This window comes from Podarcis gaigeae, assembly GCF_964106915.1.
Source record: "Podarcis gaigeae genome assembly, chromosome: 16".
In the NCBI taxonomy this organism is placed as follows: domain Eukaryota; kingdom Metazoa; phylum Chordata; class Lepidosauria; order Squamata; family Lacertidae; genus Podarcis; species Podarcis gaigeae.
Window position 1 is genome coordinate 16066970 of NC_139693.1, and position 15469 is coordinate 16082438.

Consider the following 15469-nt stretch of genomic DNA (forward strand, 5'->3'; position numbering starts at 1 on the left):
AATTTTCACTGGTTTCTGACCTTTCTCCACCCCAGGACAAATCAGGGGGCCCCTCTATCTGGCAGGCATATTCTAGGGGAGCTGGAAGCAGCCAGGGGCAAGGGCCATGCCGTGGAGTGTAGAAAGAGGTTGCCTTGTAAGCCAAACTACTATCTGTAACCCCCTTGAGGAGCACAAAAGGAAACGTTGTCCCCTCCTCCTCCTCCTGGCACTGAGGCCTTCCACAGCCCCCCCCCCCCCAAGCACAGACCGGACACTGAAGCTACTAGCACACTCGGGTTTTTAATTCGCGTCTTTGAATGTCACGACGTCTCTCCCTGCTGAGTTGTTTCTAACGGTGGCGGGAGCTCTCACCGCTCCTTTGGAGACTACGACGCCCTTCCTTAGGTCCATGGTTTTGGGAACAGTCCCGCCCCCCTCGCCAGCTCTCTGGCCGCATCACTTGAAGATCTTTCCCTGGTTGAAGGCTTTGCCGACGTGCTTGAACTCGCCCTCCCACAGGAAATACTCCTTCACCATCGTCTTGCACTCCTCGCTCTCCGGGTCCAGCTTCCGCCAAGTGTAGGATTCGTAATCCACCTGCCAGTCGGGGCTCAGCTGAAGGAGACACGGAGGGAGCAGAGTCAGGATGGGCAGTGGGGGGGGGGGAGAGAGAAATAAAGGGGCCGCCTCCCTCCCTGCTTCACTTGTTAACTGTAAGGGCAGCTCAGGCTCGGCTGCTGAAGCCCAAAGTGGTAATCACCTTTAAATATTTAAACACTGGCACTGAATCTTGTTAAGGCTGCTTACGCCAACCTGGTGCCCTCCAAGTTGTTTCTGGACTACAACTCCCATCAGCCCCAGCAAGTATGATCCATATGTCAGGGTTTATGCGAGTCGCAGTCCAAACTATCAGGGCGGCACCAGGTTGGCAAAATATATTCTCCATTAGATATGACCATTGTGATCAGAAGTCAGTTTACAATGGTATTCTGCTTTTCTTACGTATAATAAAAATGCTGCAGGGTCGTCACGCTGCAGTTTGCAGTTCCACCGGCTTGTGGCCAGGCAAACTACAATGTGGCAAGAGGCGGTGGGTGAGAGGCCCATGTCAGCTGTGGAGGGACAACCAGAGTTGGCTGTTGCTAAGGTGTGCATAGCTTCACACTTTTTCTTCCTTCCAGGTGTTGTTGGACTACAACTCCCATCAGCCCCCAGCGAGCACAGGTTGGCAAAGGCTGCTGTAAAGTGCTCCTGGCATGGATGCCCACTTGATCGATCTATCGTGGCTCCTTGCTTGTGGAAGAGCAACATAAATCTAGCCTAGGTGCGTCTGACTAAAGATCCAATGAGGAGCCATCTGTCTGAGCTGCAGTGAGAACGGCTAATGGCAATGCTGCGTTTCCCTGACCCTCCTGCGAGATAAATAGCTAGGGAAGCTGTCAAGCTCAGCTCTCCCAAGAGGTCCGGTTCCTCACAGGTCTCCCTGAGGTGCAAACTCACCGGGAAGGCTAGCTCCTGCCCACGGAAGACCCAGATGCCAGAGATGCAGCTGGCATTGTTGGTGCCAAAGAGGATGACAGAAGCAAAGGCGTTCTTGCGCAGCTTGTCTAGGCGCTGGAACATGCCTGCCAGGAAAGAAAAGGGGGGGGGGACAAAGAGGTCACTTGACTGTCTGGCCCAGCTCAGAGGTCGCCAGCCCAGAAAACAATGGAGGTGGCGGCGACTGGAGTCACGGCAGGCTTACCTGTGATGAGGTTGCAGCTCATGAAGGTCTGAGCGAGCTCCTCGGGGAAGCGATACTCTGCATACCAGATGGACCAACCCTCCTTGTCGAAATGCTCCCAGAAGTGGGGTATTGCCACCGTCAGGGTGTCCTCGTTGGAGTACTTCCTCTTGAACTCGTCCATGACGAAGGAGCTGAAGGGAAGAGGACAGGAAAGGGTCGTAGGGAGCTGCGTTACCTCGGGTTGGACCAGAGGCGCATCTGGATCAGTATTGCCTGCACTGGGTGGCAGCAGCAGCTCTCCAGGGCTTCAGACAAGGGCCTCCCCCAGCAAGCAATACCTGGAGATGCAGGCAGGGACTGACCCTGGGGGGTCCTTCTGCATGCAGAGCCCATGGTCAGGCACTGAGCCACAGCCCTTCCCCGAAGACACCACTCAGCCTCTGCCGCACAGAGTGAACCTACTCTTGCTAAATTAAAGCGATGCTTTTAAGGCTTACTTTGATACCACAAGAGAAGTGGGCCAAATGGAGTTTTAGGGGAGGGAATTCTACCTCTGTGTGTGCGCTGGCAGGGGACACCCAACTGAAAAAGCCCCATCTTTGGTTCTCTGACAACTTGACTTGCTTAACGACAAGCAGCAGCAGGATCTCTTGAGGCAGACCTCCAGGTCCAGGCAGCCCACAGGCCTCCAAACAAACCCCATCCCAAAGCATTTTGCACTTCTGAAACGTTAGCAGCAGCACTCTGAAATGAGCCTGGAAATAAAGGAGCTAACTGATGCAAAATGCAGTTGACATCCCAATAAGCAGCCTGGCAGGGGAATTAAAAGCCCCAGTCTCTAAAGGCAATTGTGCGTAGAAAGAACAGTAGTCAATCCATCATTCTGCACAAGAAGAATAGAGGGAGGGGCACAGGTGAGCAGCTGCTGTAGGAAAGGTGACTGTCCTAAAGTGGGAGACCACAAGGTGTGGCTGCTAACCTTGTTCGATAGACATTGCCACAGCTTTTTCCAGAAAGTCGTCCACTTTTGTGTGTTCATCACGGGTTCAGGGGTGGGGGTATCTTAGCAAAACAGGCAGAAATTCTGTAGAAGCCCACTGGGTGACTGGGTCCCTAAGACGCTGATCCCAAACAGCAGCCCACCCACATCCAAGTTCACACTCACTGCAGAAGAGAAAAGCCAGCCGAAAATCTAGAAAAACCTGTTTTTGGGGAGAAGGGAGGGATCGCGTGGATGAAAAAACCCAAACCAAAACTCAAGTGGTATTATGACCCATCTGCCTTCAGAATGATGAACGCTATTAATTACGCCTGATACAGAACACATGGGGTAGGGGAGGGGGGCTTCCAAAAACAAGTCAGCTACTGTTTAAGAGTATATTGGCTCAGAGGATGGTTTGTGTTGGTAACAGCTGCAGTGTTGCATCAAGGCCAATATTAGCGGTGTGATTCCTCTTGTAGAAACACACCATGCTCTGAATACAGCTCGGCAGGGGAACATGTTTTACATGGGGGTGGGGGGGGAGAGTTGGCTGTCCCACCCAACCCAAGACTGGACAGGCCTCCTCTGCCGGATGCTTGAGGGTGAACAACATACATTTGAACATAGAAGGCAGCCTTACATGGTCAAGACCATCTAGCTCAATAGCGTCTACACTGACTGGCAGCAGCTCTCCAGGATTTCAGCCAGGGAGTCTCTCCCAATCCTATCTGGAGGTGCTAGGGATTGAAGCTGGGACCTTCTGCACTCAAGGCAGGTGCTCTGCTTCTGAGCTACGGCCCTTCCCATCTTCCGGAGCCAAGCCAAACCCAGTTTTCTAACCCCAACTTGTTTTGCTCTTTCACGCTTTAAAGTTTTAACACTTTCGCTTTACACTCTGCTGCTAGAGCTATTCAGCCTCCCAGCCATTCCAAGAGCTGCAGCTGACAGGGGTGTTGCAGCCCCAAACATGTGGAGGGCACCAGGTTGGCGAACCACCCAAGAAGTAAGGCTCCTTGCCGCTGCCCAGTGTTTCTTCCTCCCAAGCAGGGAATGTGGGCTCGGCCTGGCTGGGGCAAAGCACAAAAGCAGCCCTAGCACGCGGCAGGGCATGGGATGTGGGACAGCCAAAGCACAGCTATGGGCTGCCCCCTAGTGGGTGAACCAGGAGATTTTAAACAAGTGTGCAAGTTAAGCTTGTAATTTTAGGGGGCAGGCTATTTTCTTACAGCCGCTGTTAAGCCACTATTAAGCAACTGGGATTCAGAAACACTTGCTGTAGGGCGATTTACTTTCTGCCCACGTCTGGACTCCTAAGTGTCTAACAAGGGCAGCTAGGGAAACAAGGGAAGCTTGGGGGAGTGGAGAGGCCAGGAGAGGATTCTGCCCTGGGCTGATGCTGTGCAAAGTTCTGAGCATATGCTTGCCCTCCAGTTCCACTGGTTTTGCACTTGAAATGTAGCAGGCATATATACATATAGTGCAGCGGTGAGCCCATTTCAGTAATTTTTCTCCCTGAATGAGCAGATCTCCTAAGTTGTCTTTCATTTACTGCTTTTGGACAGAATGTGAGCTGCTGTGCTTGGCCAAGCCCCACATGAAAGGAGAGAAGCAAGTCCATTTGCCAAGCCCTACAGTACCTTGCCCTTCTTCACAAGGTCCACTGTGTAGACCACCTGAAAATACTGCTGGCCAGGATCCTTCCCACAGAACCATCTACTATTAACTCAAGAGCCTGCTGCAGCTGAACTATCCTTTCCCAAGGCCAACAACTGTCCTGTGCATTATAAGGTACGTGGTTCGCACCCCACCCACAGCCTTTGAAACAGAAGGGAAGCATGCAGCAAGCTACACACTCCCCTTTGGCTTGGAAAGCCATCCCTGCAGAGTTTGGGGGGGGGGGTCTTTGCCTGCACACTGCTCTCCCCCTGCCAGGGTTCTGGGGGACAGCTTGCATGCCCAGAACTGGACCCTCACCACCTGGGAGGCAGCAGGGGGTCATTCAGGAAAGGGCACCTCAACCTTCCCCAACAGAGAACCTTCCCTATCCCATCTCACTCCAAGCAAGCTGCACACAGGGAGCCTGTAAGGGCTGCACACCCTGGGATGCCGCCCGGCACTCCCTGCAAGTAATTGAGAGGTGGATTCTGAACAGAAGGCCTATGCCAATGGCAGCCAGCCCTGAATGTCTTCTGACACCACCCATAAAACAAGGGTCAGTCACCGGACTTAGGAACAGTCCAGGAACAAAAGCTTGGCTAGAACACAGCTTTTTTTTTTTTAAAGGAAAACTTCTAGACCTTATTTCAGAGGCAGAACCACTTGAACAACGCATGGGAAAATTTGAGGAGCCTCCAAAATGGCAGAATAAAATATCAAGTGGTTGGGAGAAGGGAGACCTGGTGCCTTGCACAACTCTGGGACTTCCCCAATATCACAAGCTGGGATTTTCTGGGGGAGGGGGGTTTAGGGTGGAAGGGACTCAGAACTGATTTGCTAAGTGGCCTCCAAGCTTGTACAACACACGCCCCCCCAATTCTCTGGCACTAGGGCTGAGCGATATATCAATATAACATGCAAAAATGGTTTGAAGTACACATCATGAGAACTGTTTCATAATATTTCAGCTGGCAAAATATCACAAATCACAATGTGTGTAACGGCTAGGCGATATCTGGCTTTCAACATCAGGACAACTCACCAGCTAAACATTGCAATGTTATCACAAGCTAACCCTCTCAATATCACCTGCTAAACATTGCAATAGGAGTCTAAAACAGATAAATGACAATATTCTCAATCATTACACACTCAGTTTCATCAGTAGGCAAGCCCCAAAGTAGTAGCAGTTGCCAGGACACTGTCCTGTTCACCTCTGCACGGTTCCTTCCTTGTTTCAGATATTGTGATATATCAATATATAACAATGTTTAGCTGGTGATATATCACAATACTGAAAACCAGTCATCGCCCAGTCCTATCTGGCACATGGACTTTTTCTAGCTATCCAGAAACAGAGGATTGTCCCAAGGCAGAAAGAGAGGATTGTCCTGAGGATTGTCCATCACCGCCACCCCGAGCAGGGCCTCACCTTTTGGGGAGGTGAGCAAAGGGGTCTTTGGATTTGGGCTCGGAGGCCAAGGCCTCATCGCACTCGTCCATCTCCTCCTCGGGCTCGGGCTTCTTCTCCTCTTTCTTCTCCGACTTCTTGTCCTCCTTGGGCTGCTTCTCCTTCTTGGGCACCTCCTTCTTGGGCTGGTTCTCGGCAAACTTCTTGGCTGCACAGAGAGGGAATAAGGAGGAAAAAGGTTTGTGGGGTGGGGGCAATGTCATATGTTGACCCCAGCCAATCATCTGGGAGTATGGGAAATGCAGTCCCAACATTTGGAGAGCCACAGGTTGGCCACACCCATGCCAAGCTACTTACTTCCAAGAAGGGACTACTGCATTGCACTCAGTGTGGGGCTTCACGCACACTTGATATGGAAAAGCTGCAGCTGGAATGCATGATTGCTGACAGGGGTGAGACCCTGTCTGCATGCACCTGGGCTCAAGAAACCTGCGCTCATTGCCAGTATGCTACTGGGCCAAGTTCAAGGTGTTACTATTAGTATATGAAGCCCTGAACAACTTGGGACCGGTTTACCTGCGAGAGCGCCTTACCCCATATATGCCCACTCAGCCACCTGCAGCTGCAAAACTGACACTGTTACGGGGGACACATAATGCCCATTTTGCACCCACAATTTGGAACTCCCTGCCTATTAACATCAGTCAGGCTTCTTTGAACTTTTTTCGGAAAGCAGCTAAATGCAGTTGTACCTTGGAAGTCTTGGCTCCTGAACAAATCAGCTCCCAAACGATCAAAACCTGGAAGTGAGCGTTCTGGTTTCTGAACGTTCTTCAAACCCTTCCCCTGTCTGATGGGGCTTCCACTGCTTCCGATTGGCTGCAGGTCTGGTTTCCAAACGTTTTGGAAGTTGGACTTCCTGAATGGATTCCGTTCGACTTCCAAGGTACGACTGTTCCTTTTTGCTTAGGCAAACCTGCCTAGATACTTAGGTATCTGGTGTTTCACACTTACTGAAGATTTTAATTTTCAAATGCTTTAAATAGCTGTTTCTAAGTGTCTACTGATAATTTTATTGCTTTATTATTTTCATGAACTGCTCTTTGGGGGGGGGGTTCCTTAGCCATCAAGTATTATAAATTTTTTAGGAAATAAATAAATAAAAATAAGCCAGCACATTGGTACGTACAAATGGCAACTCTGTTGTTAATTCCAAGCAATTTCTTTGGGTAGGCCGGTCATAAATTTGTGGCTGCCAAGCCAAACAGCACCAAGTTTTTCAAAAGCACCTTCTAGTTTTCTACTCTGCTCAAGACTTATTTTAATCTATTTCAGCAAGCAGATTTCATTAATTCCTAAGGCCGCAGAGGTGCCAAGTCAGCAGATCTGAAAAAGCATAAGGATGGAAGGTGGATTAATGGTTTAAGAAGCCAAGCTGGGTTGATTTGTCTAAGATCAGGTAGCTGAATCTGTAGATAACACTGGTGAGCTTTTTAAGAACAGTCACTTGTGATTAAGCATATGCTGCTGCCAGCAGAGAAACACAGTAAGGCAGACCATGCCCCTTCCTTGGGAGAAGAGTAAAGAAGGTCTTAGTTTCTGAACCACCCCACTTTCCAGAAGGAGGACAGATGGTATAGGGGAGAGATGTCATCTTTCTGCACCTGTGTCTCATTTCTATAGCACAAGGAAGAGAACCAGAGAGGGCAAGGACTGCCCAATACAGGGCACCAGTTCTCACAGAGCACATTTCTTTAAATTTATAAATCACCACTTTTTAGCAAGGACAATTCACAAACTATTTAAAGGCATTTTTAAAAACAAAATATGAATTTAAGTAGAGGCCTTTAGTTCCCTTACCATCAAACTGTGCCATCTTCTCACACAGCTTCACCTCTCCCAAGACAGCCTTGAACTGAGGCTGGTTTATGCAGGTCACAAACCAGCGGTTGACGTTTTCGTACGGCTGGCGGAAGGACGGCTCCAAAACCTGAAGACAGCAAGGAGAACCAGACTGAGTGGCACATGCTCATCTCCCCCGCCGTTTGGTCTGGGCTAGGCAGGTTGCATAAGACCGTGACTTCTGGATTAAACACGAATGGTCTGCAGCTTGTGTGAATAAACCGTAGGCTTCACATGACAACAAGGAGGATCAGACATCACCTAGCCCAACCCTGTGTTCAATGAAAGATGCAACTACACGCAGCGGTTCTCAACCTGTGGGTCCCCAGATGTTGTTGGACTACAACTCCCATCATCCCTGAGCTCTGGCCCTGCTAGCTAGGGGTGATAGGAGTTGTAGTCCAACAACATCTGGGGACCCACAGGTTGAGAAAGGCTGAACTACAGCATCCCTTATTTGTGGCCTCAGCCTTAGCTTAAACACCTCCAACGGAGAGCCCCCCTGAGGCAGACTCTGTCCCACTGCTGCAGCTTTCCCAAACCTGCAGGTGACATCTGCTTCCCTGCTGTCTCCACCAACCTCTTCCAGTTCTGCCCTTTGGAGCAACAGGGAGCAAGCCTGCTCCATCTTACATCAGCGTGAGACAGTTCTTCAGCTAACTCAGGGGTCTGCAACCCGCGGCTCCGGAGCCGCATGTGGCTCTTTTACACCTTTGCCGCGGCTCCGGGGCGGATACTAGCGAGGGGAGGAGGCGCATTGTGCGCCCTGACACTCCCCACTGTGACGGGCGCTGTACTGGCTGTGACGTCGCATGGGGGCGGTGCGTGCGTTAGTCACGCACTGTCCCGACGTCACCTTCCCACCCGCTGTCAGATCGCGGCTCTGGAGATATATTTGTTTTAAATGTCGCAATGGTTTTGCGGCTCCCAGTTTTTTTTCTTCTTCGGAAATGGGTCCAAGTGGCTCTTTTTGTCTTAAAGGTTGCAGACCCCTGAGCTAACTGGAGACATTACCATGTTTCCCCTTCATTTCCATCAGTTTAAAGAAGGTTAGAAGCTTTCACTTTTAAACCAGGGTGGATAAAAATCAATGTTTTTTAAATAAAAAAATAGGATTTTTAAAATAAAATGCTTTTGGAGGAAAAATCTTTCTAAAGATAGCTTTCTATTTAAGTTACATTATAGCCCAAAGGCTATTCATCAGGAAATAAGGATTTGTTTTAAGTTTTTCATATGTGCTAAAACTCAGACTAAGTTTTTAAAAAATTGTTTAACCACATCAATTACCAAACATGGATACATATGCTATAATGTTATTGTTTTAGTTCAATAAATTATTTAAAATTGTTATTAAGGAAATGATTTGTTTTCTCCTTCCAATAAAGTACAGCAGAAAAGTTGTTGAAATATAAACAGTTAACTTATTAAACCGCACAATAATTTCATAATTATCTATCTATGTATTTCTAATAGTATAACCAAATCAGTAATTCTTGATATAACTGTAAAACTACTCTGAAAATTTATTTTTCCAAAAATGAAACCTTCATCTGATTGTAAATATTAAGATTATACCAGCAAGAATGAGTCTTTCTGTTTTTTAAAAAATTATATCAAGTCTTACTGACTAGTGATTTAAATCAAATCCACTCTGTTTTATACTAACCAGTTGCCCACTGCAGCCAACCTTGGGGAATTTGGCAGTCTGAGCCATGGTTTGGTTCAACTCAATCATGGTCAAACCACTGGTTGTGATCCCAACTTGTTTGAACAAACCATTGTTTTGGATAAAACAGGGACTTCTTGACAGTTTAAATGTGGAAGTGAAAGCCCTCCCCCTCATGGCCATGCCAGAGAAAAGGGATGGTGGCAGAGAACGTGAGCCTCCCCACACCTAACAGAAGTAGGATTATGAAGGGAGATGTTTTACATATTGCATAAGGCTCATCGAGCAACTCTGGAGCATAATCTGGGTTTTTCTTCTCTTGACATTTGAGTTCCATCACAGCAGACCCAAAAGCCTGCTCCTTCCATGTTTTTCTACACTCTTTTCTATCCAAACTGCTCTTAACAGCCTTGTTCAAAGCATGCAACCTGCCAAACGGTGAGGATAGGACACTTCGCCCCCTGCAATCAGGTCTCGACCCACCTCAGCTCTGCACTGCTTCTTCCGTGGTTACCCCTGGTTCAGAAGAGGTGCTGTTTCCAACCCTGCCGCCAGAGGACTCCTTGCCCTGGGCACGTTTTGCCCCAGAAGGCAGAACTGCTAATCTGGCCCCCACAAGCTTCAATTACTCTCCGGAGTTGCAACTGGCCAGAGAAGTGGAACCTTGCTGCCCCTCCCCAATACCTACTAGGAGCAAATAGCACATAGGTTTATCGTGCCAGGAAATATGTTTACCACCATGCCCAGACGCTTCTGTCCTGTGCTCCTCAGCCAGCTCTCAGGAACTCACCTGCTTATAAAGCCAGAGAAGTGTGCAGACAATCGTGATGTCAGCCAGTGTGATGCATTCCCCCACCAGGAATGTCCTGGTCTTCAAATGGGCATCGAGGAGGGCCAGAATCCGCTTCACTTCCTCCTTGGCATACTCTGTAGCCTGGGGAGAGAGGGGGATGCACAATTTAGAAAGAAATCCTGAAGGGACAGCAGAATCTGCTGCAGCCAAAACAACCCTGAATAAAAGATTGAGTTAGTGCACTCAGAAGACAACAAAAAGGATAAAAACCCCAGGAAAATAGACCCACTGCAAAGTACATTTAACATGAACAAATTAAATACGCAACTCTGAAATAAGATGTGGAGTGCATCTTCTATTTTTAAGTGCCTGTCCTGTCCATCCAGCTCCACATGAATGAAGAACACCTGCCTAGTGTTCAAGGACATGCATAGCACATGTAAGACCCCTGAGTTCAATCCACAGCACCTCCAGTTTAAAAGACCTCTCAAGCAGAGGAGTCTAGCTTGCTAGTATGCACGACAGCTAAATGGGGCCTCTGGATTCAGGGGCAGTTTACCACCACTGAGTACCAGTTGTCAAGGGGAGGAGAAATAGCAGCAGGCTACTTGTGGGATTCAAAGAAGCCATCTGGCCTGCAGAACGTGTTGTGGCTCGATCAGGGCAAGGTAGAGAAATGGATACATCAACAGGGCCTGTTGAGACACAGCCAACCTTCTGTGGCCCATGTCAATGGGTAGGTGGGGCATGCTGCCTGCCAATCACATGACAGTGCAAACTGGGGTTGCAAAGGAAGAATCGAGGGTGCAGTCTAAGTTGGCTCTGCCAATGTAGTACTTCTTCTTGTCACATCTGACACTTCCTTTGCAGCTGTGGCTTGAACTTTTTTGTTGCCTGACATAATATGACACCTGGCACAGGAAAGGTAGGTGTGGTCCAGGAGAACTACCCTTATAGCTGGGAAATAACTGGCTAGAAACCTCACAGAACTAGAGCAAGGGGAACCTGCAGGGGCCCTTGAGATGCTGTTGGGATGCCAGTTTCCAGAAGCCCCAGCAGCCAGGGATGATGGGAGTTATTGTCCAGCAAAACCTGCAGGGCCAGAGCCTTCCCAACGCTGCACCAGGTGAGCCAATGGCCTGACTGTGCACAGGCAGCTTCACCTACGTCCAGCACTCACCTGTTTGTTGTAATGCATGATGCCCAGCGTGGGGAAGACCCACGTGCTGGCAGGAGGGACAATGTCGCTGTCCGCAAAGCTCACCCACTGGATGACCTGGGCAGCTGCCTCCTTGGTGGGTCCTCGCAGCTCCTCGTTACTGACTGGAGGAGGAAAGCAACTATTACTGCAAGGGCAAAGACCCGTCTCCCCACCCCATGGCTACCTCCATCTTATCCATCAGACTCTTGTTCTGCCTTTCTGTGCATTTTCCCCAAGGCAAAGACTAAAGCCACCAATTGTAATAAAAAAAAAATGAAACTATAATAGCCAGGATAAAGTAAATCAGAAACAAAACAACCAGAGGAGTTTTAAACTCAGCTTCCGAAAGTCAAACAAAAGATGTTGACCTGTCTGCAAAAGGATGACCAGGGAGAAGGAGGGTAAGAGAGAAGGGTCACAGGGGCCTCTCAAGGACAGCCTCTAGGCTGCTGTATTCAGAATCTCATCTGTAGTTCTTAAGAAAGCAGGTGAGGCATTTGGAAGAGTGAGCAAGTGCAAAACTCAGGACAGCGAGGGAAGGTGGCATAACAAGAACTGGCAGTTGCCCCAGGCCACCCACAGTTCCCTTGCACCTGCCACCAGCAGTCAACCAACCTCAAACCTTCTGCCTTGCACAGGAGTCCCCAACCAAGGAATTCTTGGTTCAATGCCCACAAACCCTGCTCCCACTTTCTATTAAGTTATCAGAAGCAGACAGAGGTGACTGGGCTTACCGTAGTGTGCAATGGCGTTGCTCTCAAACACACAGAATCCATCGTCCCCTTCGAAGGCTGGAACCTATGGAAGAAAAACAGCCTCTCTCAAGCCACTGGCTGGTCAAATGCAAAGGTCCCATTTGAAGCACCCACAACGCTAGGAAGCCAGCTAGTGCCCCCCTGCCAAGACCAATTCAACCCCACTCTTGGATGCTTGCAAAATACGCATAAAATTATAGCTTGACATTTGACATCACTACTGCATGTAGAAATCCATGCACAGCACTCCAAAAGTGGTACAATGGCAATACCAAATCTGGATTGTACAAATGGCCCTGTTTGTAACCAGAAGTCAAGAGGTGGGGCTACCTTGTCGCAGGTGCGAGGCTGAATACTTCCCTATTACAAAAACACAACTCCTTGCATATAAGAAAACAAGCATGTTTCGGAGAGTTCAGCCCAACCTTTTCAACACGCAGTTTCTCCCAGCCCCGCGAGACTTTCAGGATTGTGACTCCTCACCCAGAACAGAGTGGCAGCTCTTGAGGATTGTGCCAAACAAACATCTGGGTGTAACAATATGCTCCACATGACTATATAAACACTGTAGTAAATGTATTTACCATATTGGTCCAAATATAAGCCGTACCCAAATATAAGCCACACCTTTAAAATTCAGCGGCTTGGGGGAGGTGGATGGGCGCCGTTGCCCTGCACTCCCAACGACCATCATGGGCAGCTGTTTCAGCAGCGATATTGTGTGGTCAAGAATATAAGCTGCACTTTTAACTTTTCACAGTCAGAATTTGGAAAGAAGTGCTGCTTATATTCAGGCCAATACATTATATAAATGCAACACTTGCTGAGTTGTCATACCTAAGGAGGAATTCCCTGCAGACCAAGTGAGGAGGGATGGAGAGAGCATTGTCCTTCCTCCCTCTCCTGCCTGCCCACAGGACACAGTGTGTTTCTCAGGCTTACAGTAATTGCCAACTTATTTGCAGAATATACATGTTAAGAACATAACAAAGAGCTTGCTGGGTCCATCTGGCTCAGCACCCTGTTCTTATGATGGCCAACCAGATGCCTCTTACGGGAAGCCCACAAGCAGTTCCAGAGCACAAGAGCCCTCTCCCCTCCTGTGGTTTCCTGCGACTGGCATTCAGAAGCATTGCTGTCTCTGATTGTGGAGGCAGTTCTGATGTAGGGGTGCTGATGTTTTTACCAGGCATATCTAGAATACCTTTGCCACTATGCACAGTCACCTCCTGGCAAACTGGGAACAAGCCAAGGTGACCCAGCAGGCTCATAGGCAGCTCCCCTTTCACTGACTCTCAGCAAGGAGAGGCAGCTGGAAGACATCAGCCCAAGTGGGGCCAGTCACTCACCTTCCCAGCTGGGAATTTCTTCAGGAACTCCGGGGTCTTGTTGGTCTGCCCAAAGTGGAACTGTGGTGGGGTGGAGAGGACCTTGATCTTGGCGCCACTGTACTGGGCAGCTATGAGGGCTTTGAACGCCCGCCAGTTCTCGGGGTAGGTGTAAAGAGTCTGCGAAACAAAGGATCAGTGTAAGACACAATGCAGAACAGAGCTTTGATTTGCAAGAGGATATTCCTAGCACAGTACACCAGCTCCTGCTCTCTGGAAACACCCCCCCCCCCAAAATATATTTTCAAGTGGTGCTATTTTAGAACCAGAGATTTAACAGCTTACAGTTGACCGTACAAGATCTTACGGTTGTAGTATCCTACACTGCCGTCATACCTATCATTTCCTGCCTTGAGTCACTGCAACTCTGACACTGCAGTACTGTAGGAAATCTTGAGGTTACCACACCCGCAGCATAATGCTATCTCATCACTATGAACTAGAAACCTCAGCAGCCTTCTATTCTTGTATACACCCTGCCCACTGCCCATATAAACTACTTCCTAGACAATCACTCCACCACAGAGCCACACCCACCAATGAGCAGCCTCCAGGGTCTCCAAAAGGTTGCACTGCAGCCTGCTTTTCCATCAGACTAGTCTCCCCCTCACAAAAACCCACTCCAACTATACAGGAATCAGCCTTGTAAAGTCAAGTTACTGCTCTATCCAACTCTGCTACCCTGACTGGCAACTAATCCCCAGGATCTTATCCAGGGGTCTTTCCCAGCCATACCTGAAGGTGCTGAGGATTGAACTTGCAACCTTTTGTATGCAAAGATGCTCTACCCCTGAACTACGCCCCTTAACTCAGCGCCAAGCAGGCTACCCACCTTCTCCTGTATCCCGCTCTGCACTCAAGACTTCCAACCCACAAGCCCCCACTCCCATTTCACAAGCCATTTCCCACCGCTCCCCAGCAGTGCAGCAAGGCACCAGGCCCACCTCTCCTCTGACACACCTAATCAAGGCCTCAGACCAGATCTAGATTTAATCCAGCTTTCTTTTCCCATCACCAGACAGCCAGAAGCAAGAGTCTCCCTTCTTCAGCATAGACTGCTGCTAAACATGGAGGTTTCACTGCCCCACCATGGCTAAGAATCACTGAGCTATTGCTCTTTAGGTTGTCTAAGAGTCCCACTAGTTTACATTTCTCAGCAGCAGCCAGGGATGACCCCAGGAAATGCCAGAAAACCAAGAGTCCCCATCCTACTTGTTCACTCTCCAAATTGCCTGCTATTCTGCAGTAGACTGCCCCTACACACAGAGGATCAATGGCAGGCAGTGATTCCAGCACACACGAAGTCCCTTTAACACTCCTGCACCCCATAAATAAGAAACAGCATGGAAACATTACCAATGCCTTTACAAACACACCAGGGGCATCAATTTATGGGGAAGGGCCGCAGCTTAGTGTAAGAGAATCTGCCTTGCATGCAAATCAAGCCCCAGCATCTCCATTTAGGGCTGGGAGAGACCAGACTGAAACGCTCGAGAGCCACGGCTGCCAGTCAGTGTAAGCAATACTGAGTTAGATAGACCAATAGCCTTCCCACGGCGAGGTTCATAAATCTCCCATGTGGCTCCCTGGCACAGTCTAGCCACCCCAGAGAGGCAGCCTGAACCGAATGACATTAGAATTGGGGAGGGGAGGAAAGAAAGTATCCCTGACACTCCCACCTCGGCCCTTCCTGCCCCTCTCCTCCTACCCCAACCGCCTCTCCCCAGCAATATCCCCCCCAAAACAACTGGCTAGGGTCATTTTTTCTATGTGCCCCACTCCCGGCGCCCAAATGCTGCCCCCAAAGTCGGATGCAAACGGATTGCGAGGGGCCCCCAGGTGTAAACGCGAGCTCACCCCGGCCGCCGCCATCTTAGCGAGGAAAGGAAAAGGAGGAGCGTCGCGCGAGGCGGCCGTAAAGCGAGTCGGAACGCGGCCTATCCAGCGAGCGCGACGACAAGTCCACGCACGCCCCGCCCCCTCTCTTATAGTGCGTCACTGGAGAGG

General features: G+C 49.3%; 1 protein-coding gene across 1 annotated transcript; it reads right to left on the reverse strand.

Annotated features, from left to right (window-relative positions):
* Positions 1-263: 263 nt before the first annotated feature.
* Positions 264-15452, reverse strand: EEF1G (eukaryotic translation elongation factor 1 gamma). Its single transcript, XM_083716504.1, has 10 exons — positions 15320-15452; positions 13424-13582; positions 12054-12117; positions 11299-11441; positions 10116-10259; positions 7618-7747; positions 5779-5965; positions 1727-1899; positions 1483-1607; positions 264-597 (listed from the first exon to the last, which is right to left on the reverse strand). The coding sequence occupies exons 1-10, from the start codon at positions 15332-15334 to the stop codon at positions 439-441; spliced, it is 1299 nt and encodes a 432-aa protein (XP_083572630.1). The 5' UTR covers positions 15335-15452; the 3' UTR covers positions 264-438.
* Positions 15453-15469: the final 17 nt, after the last annotated feature.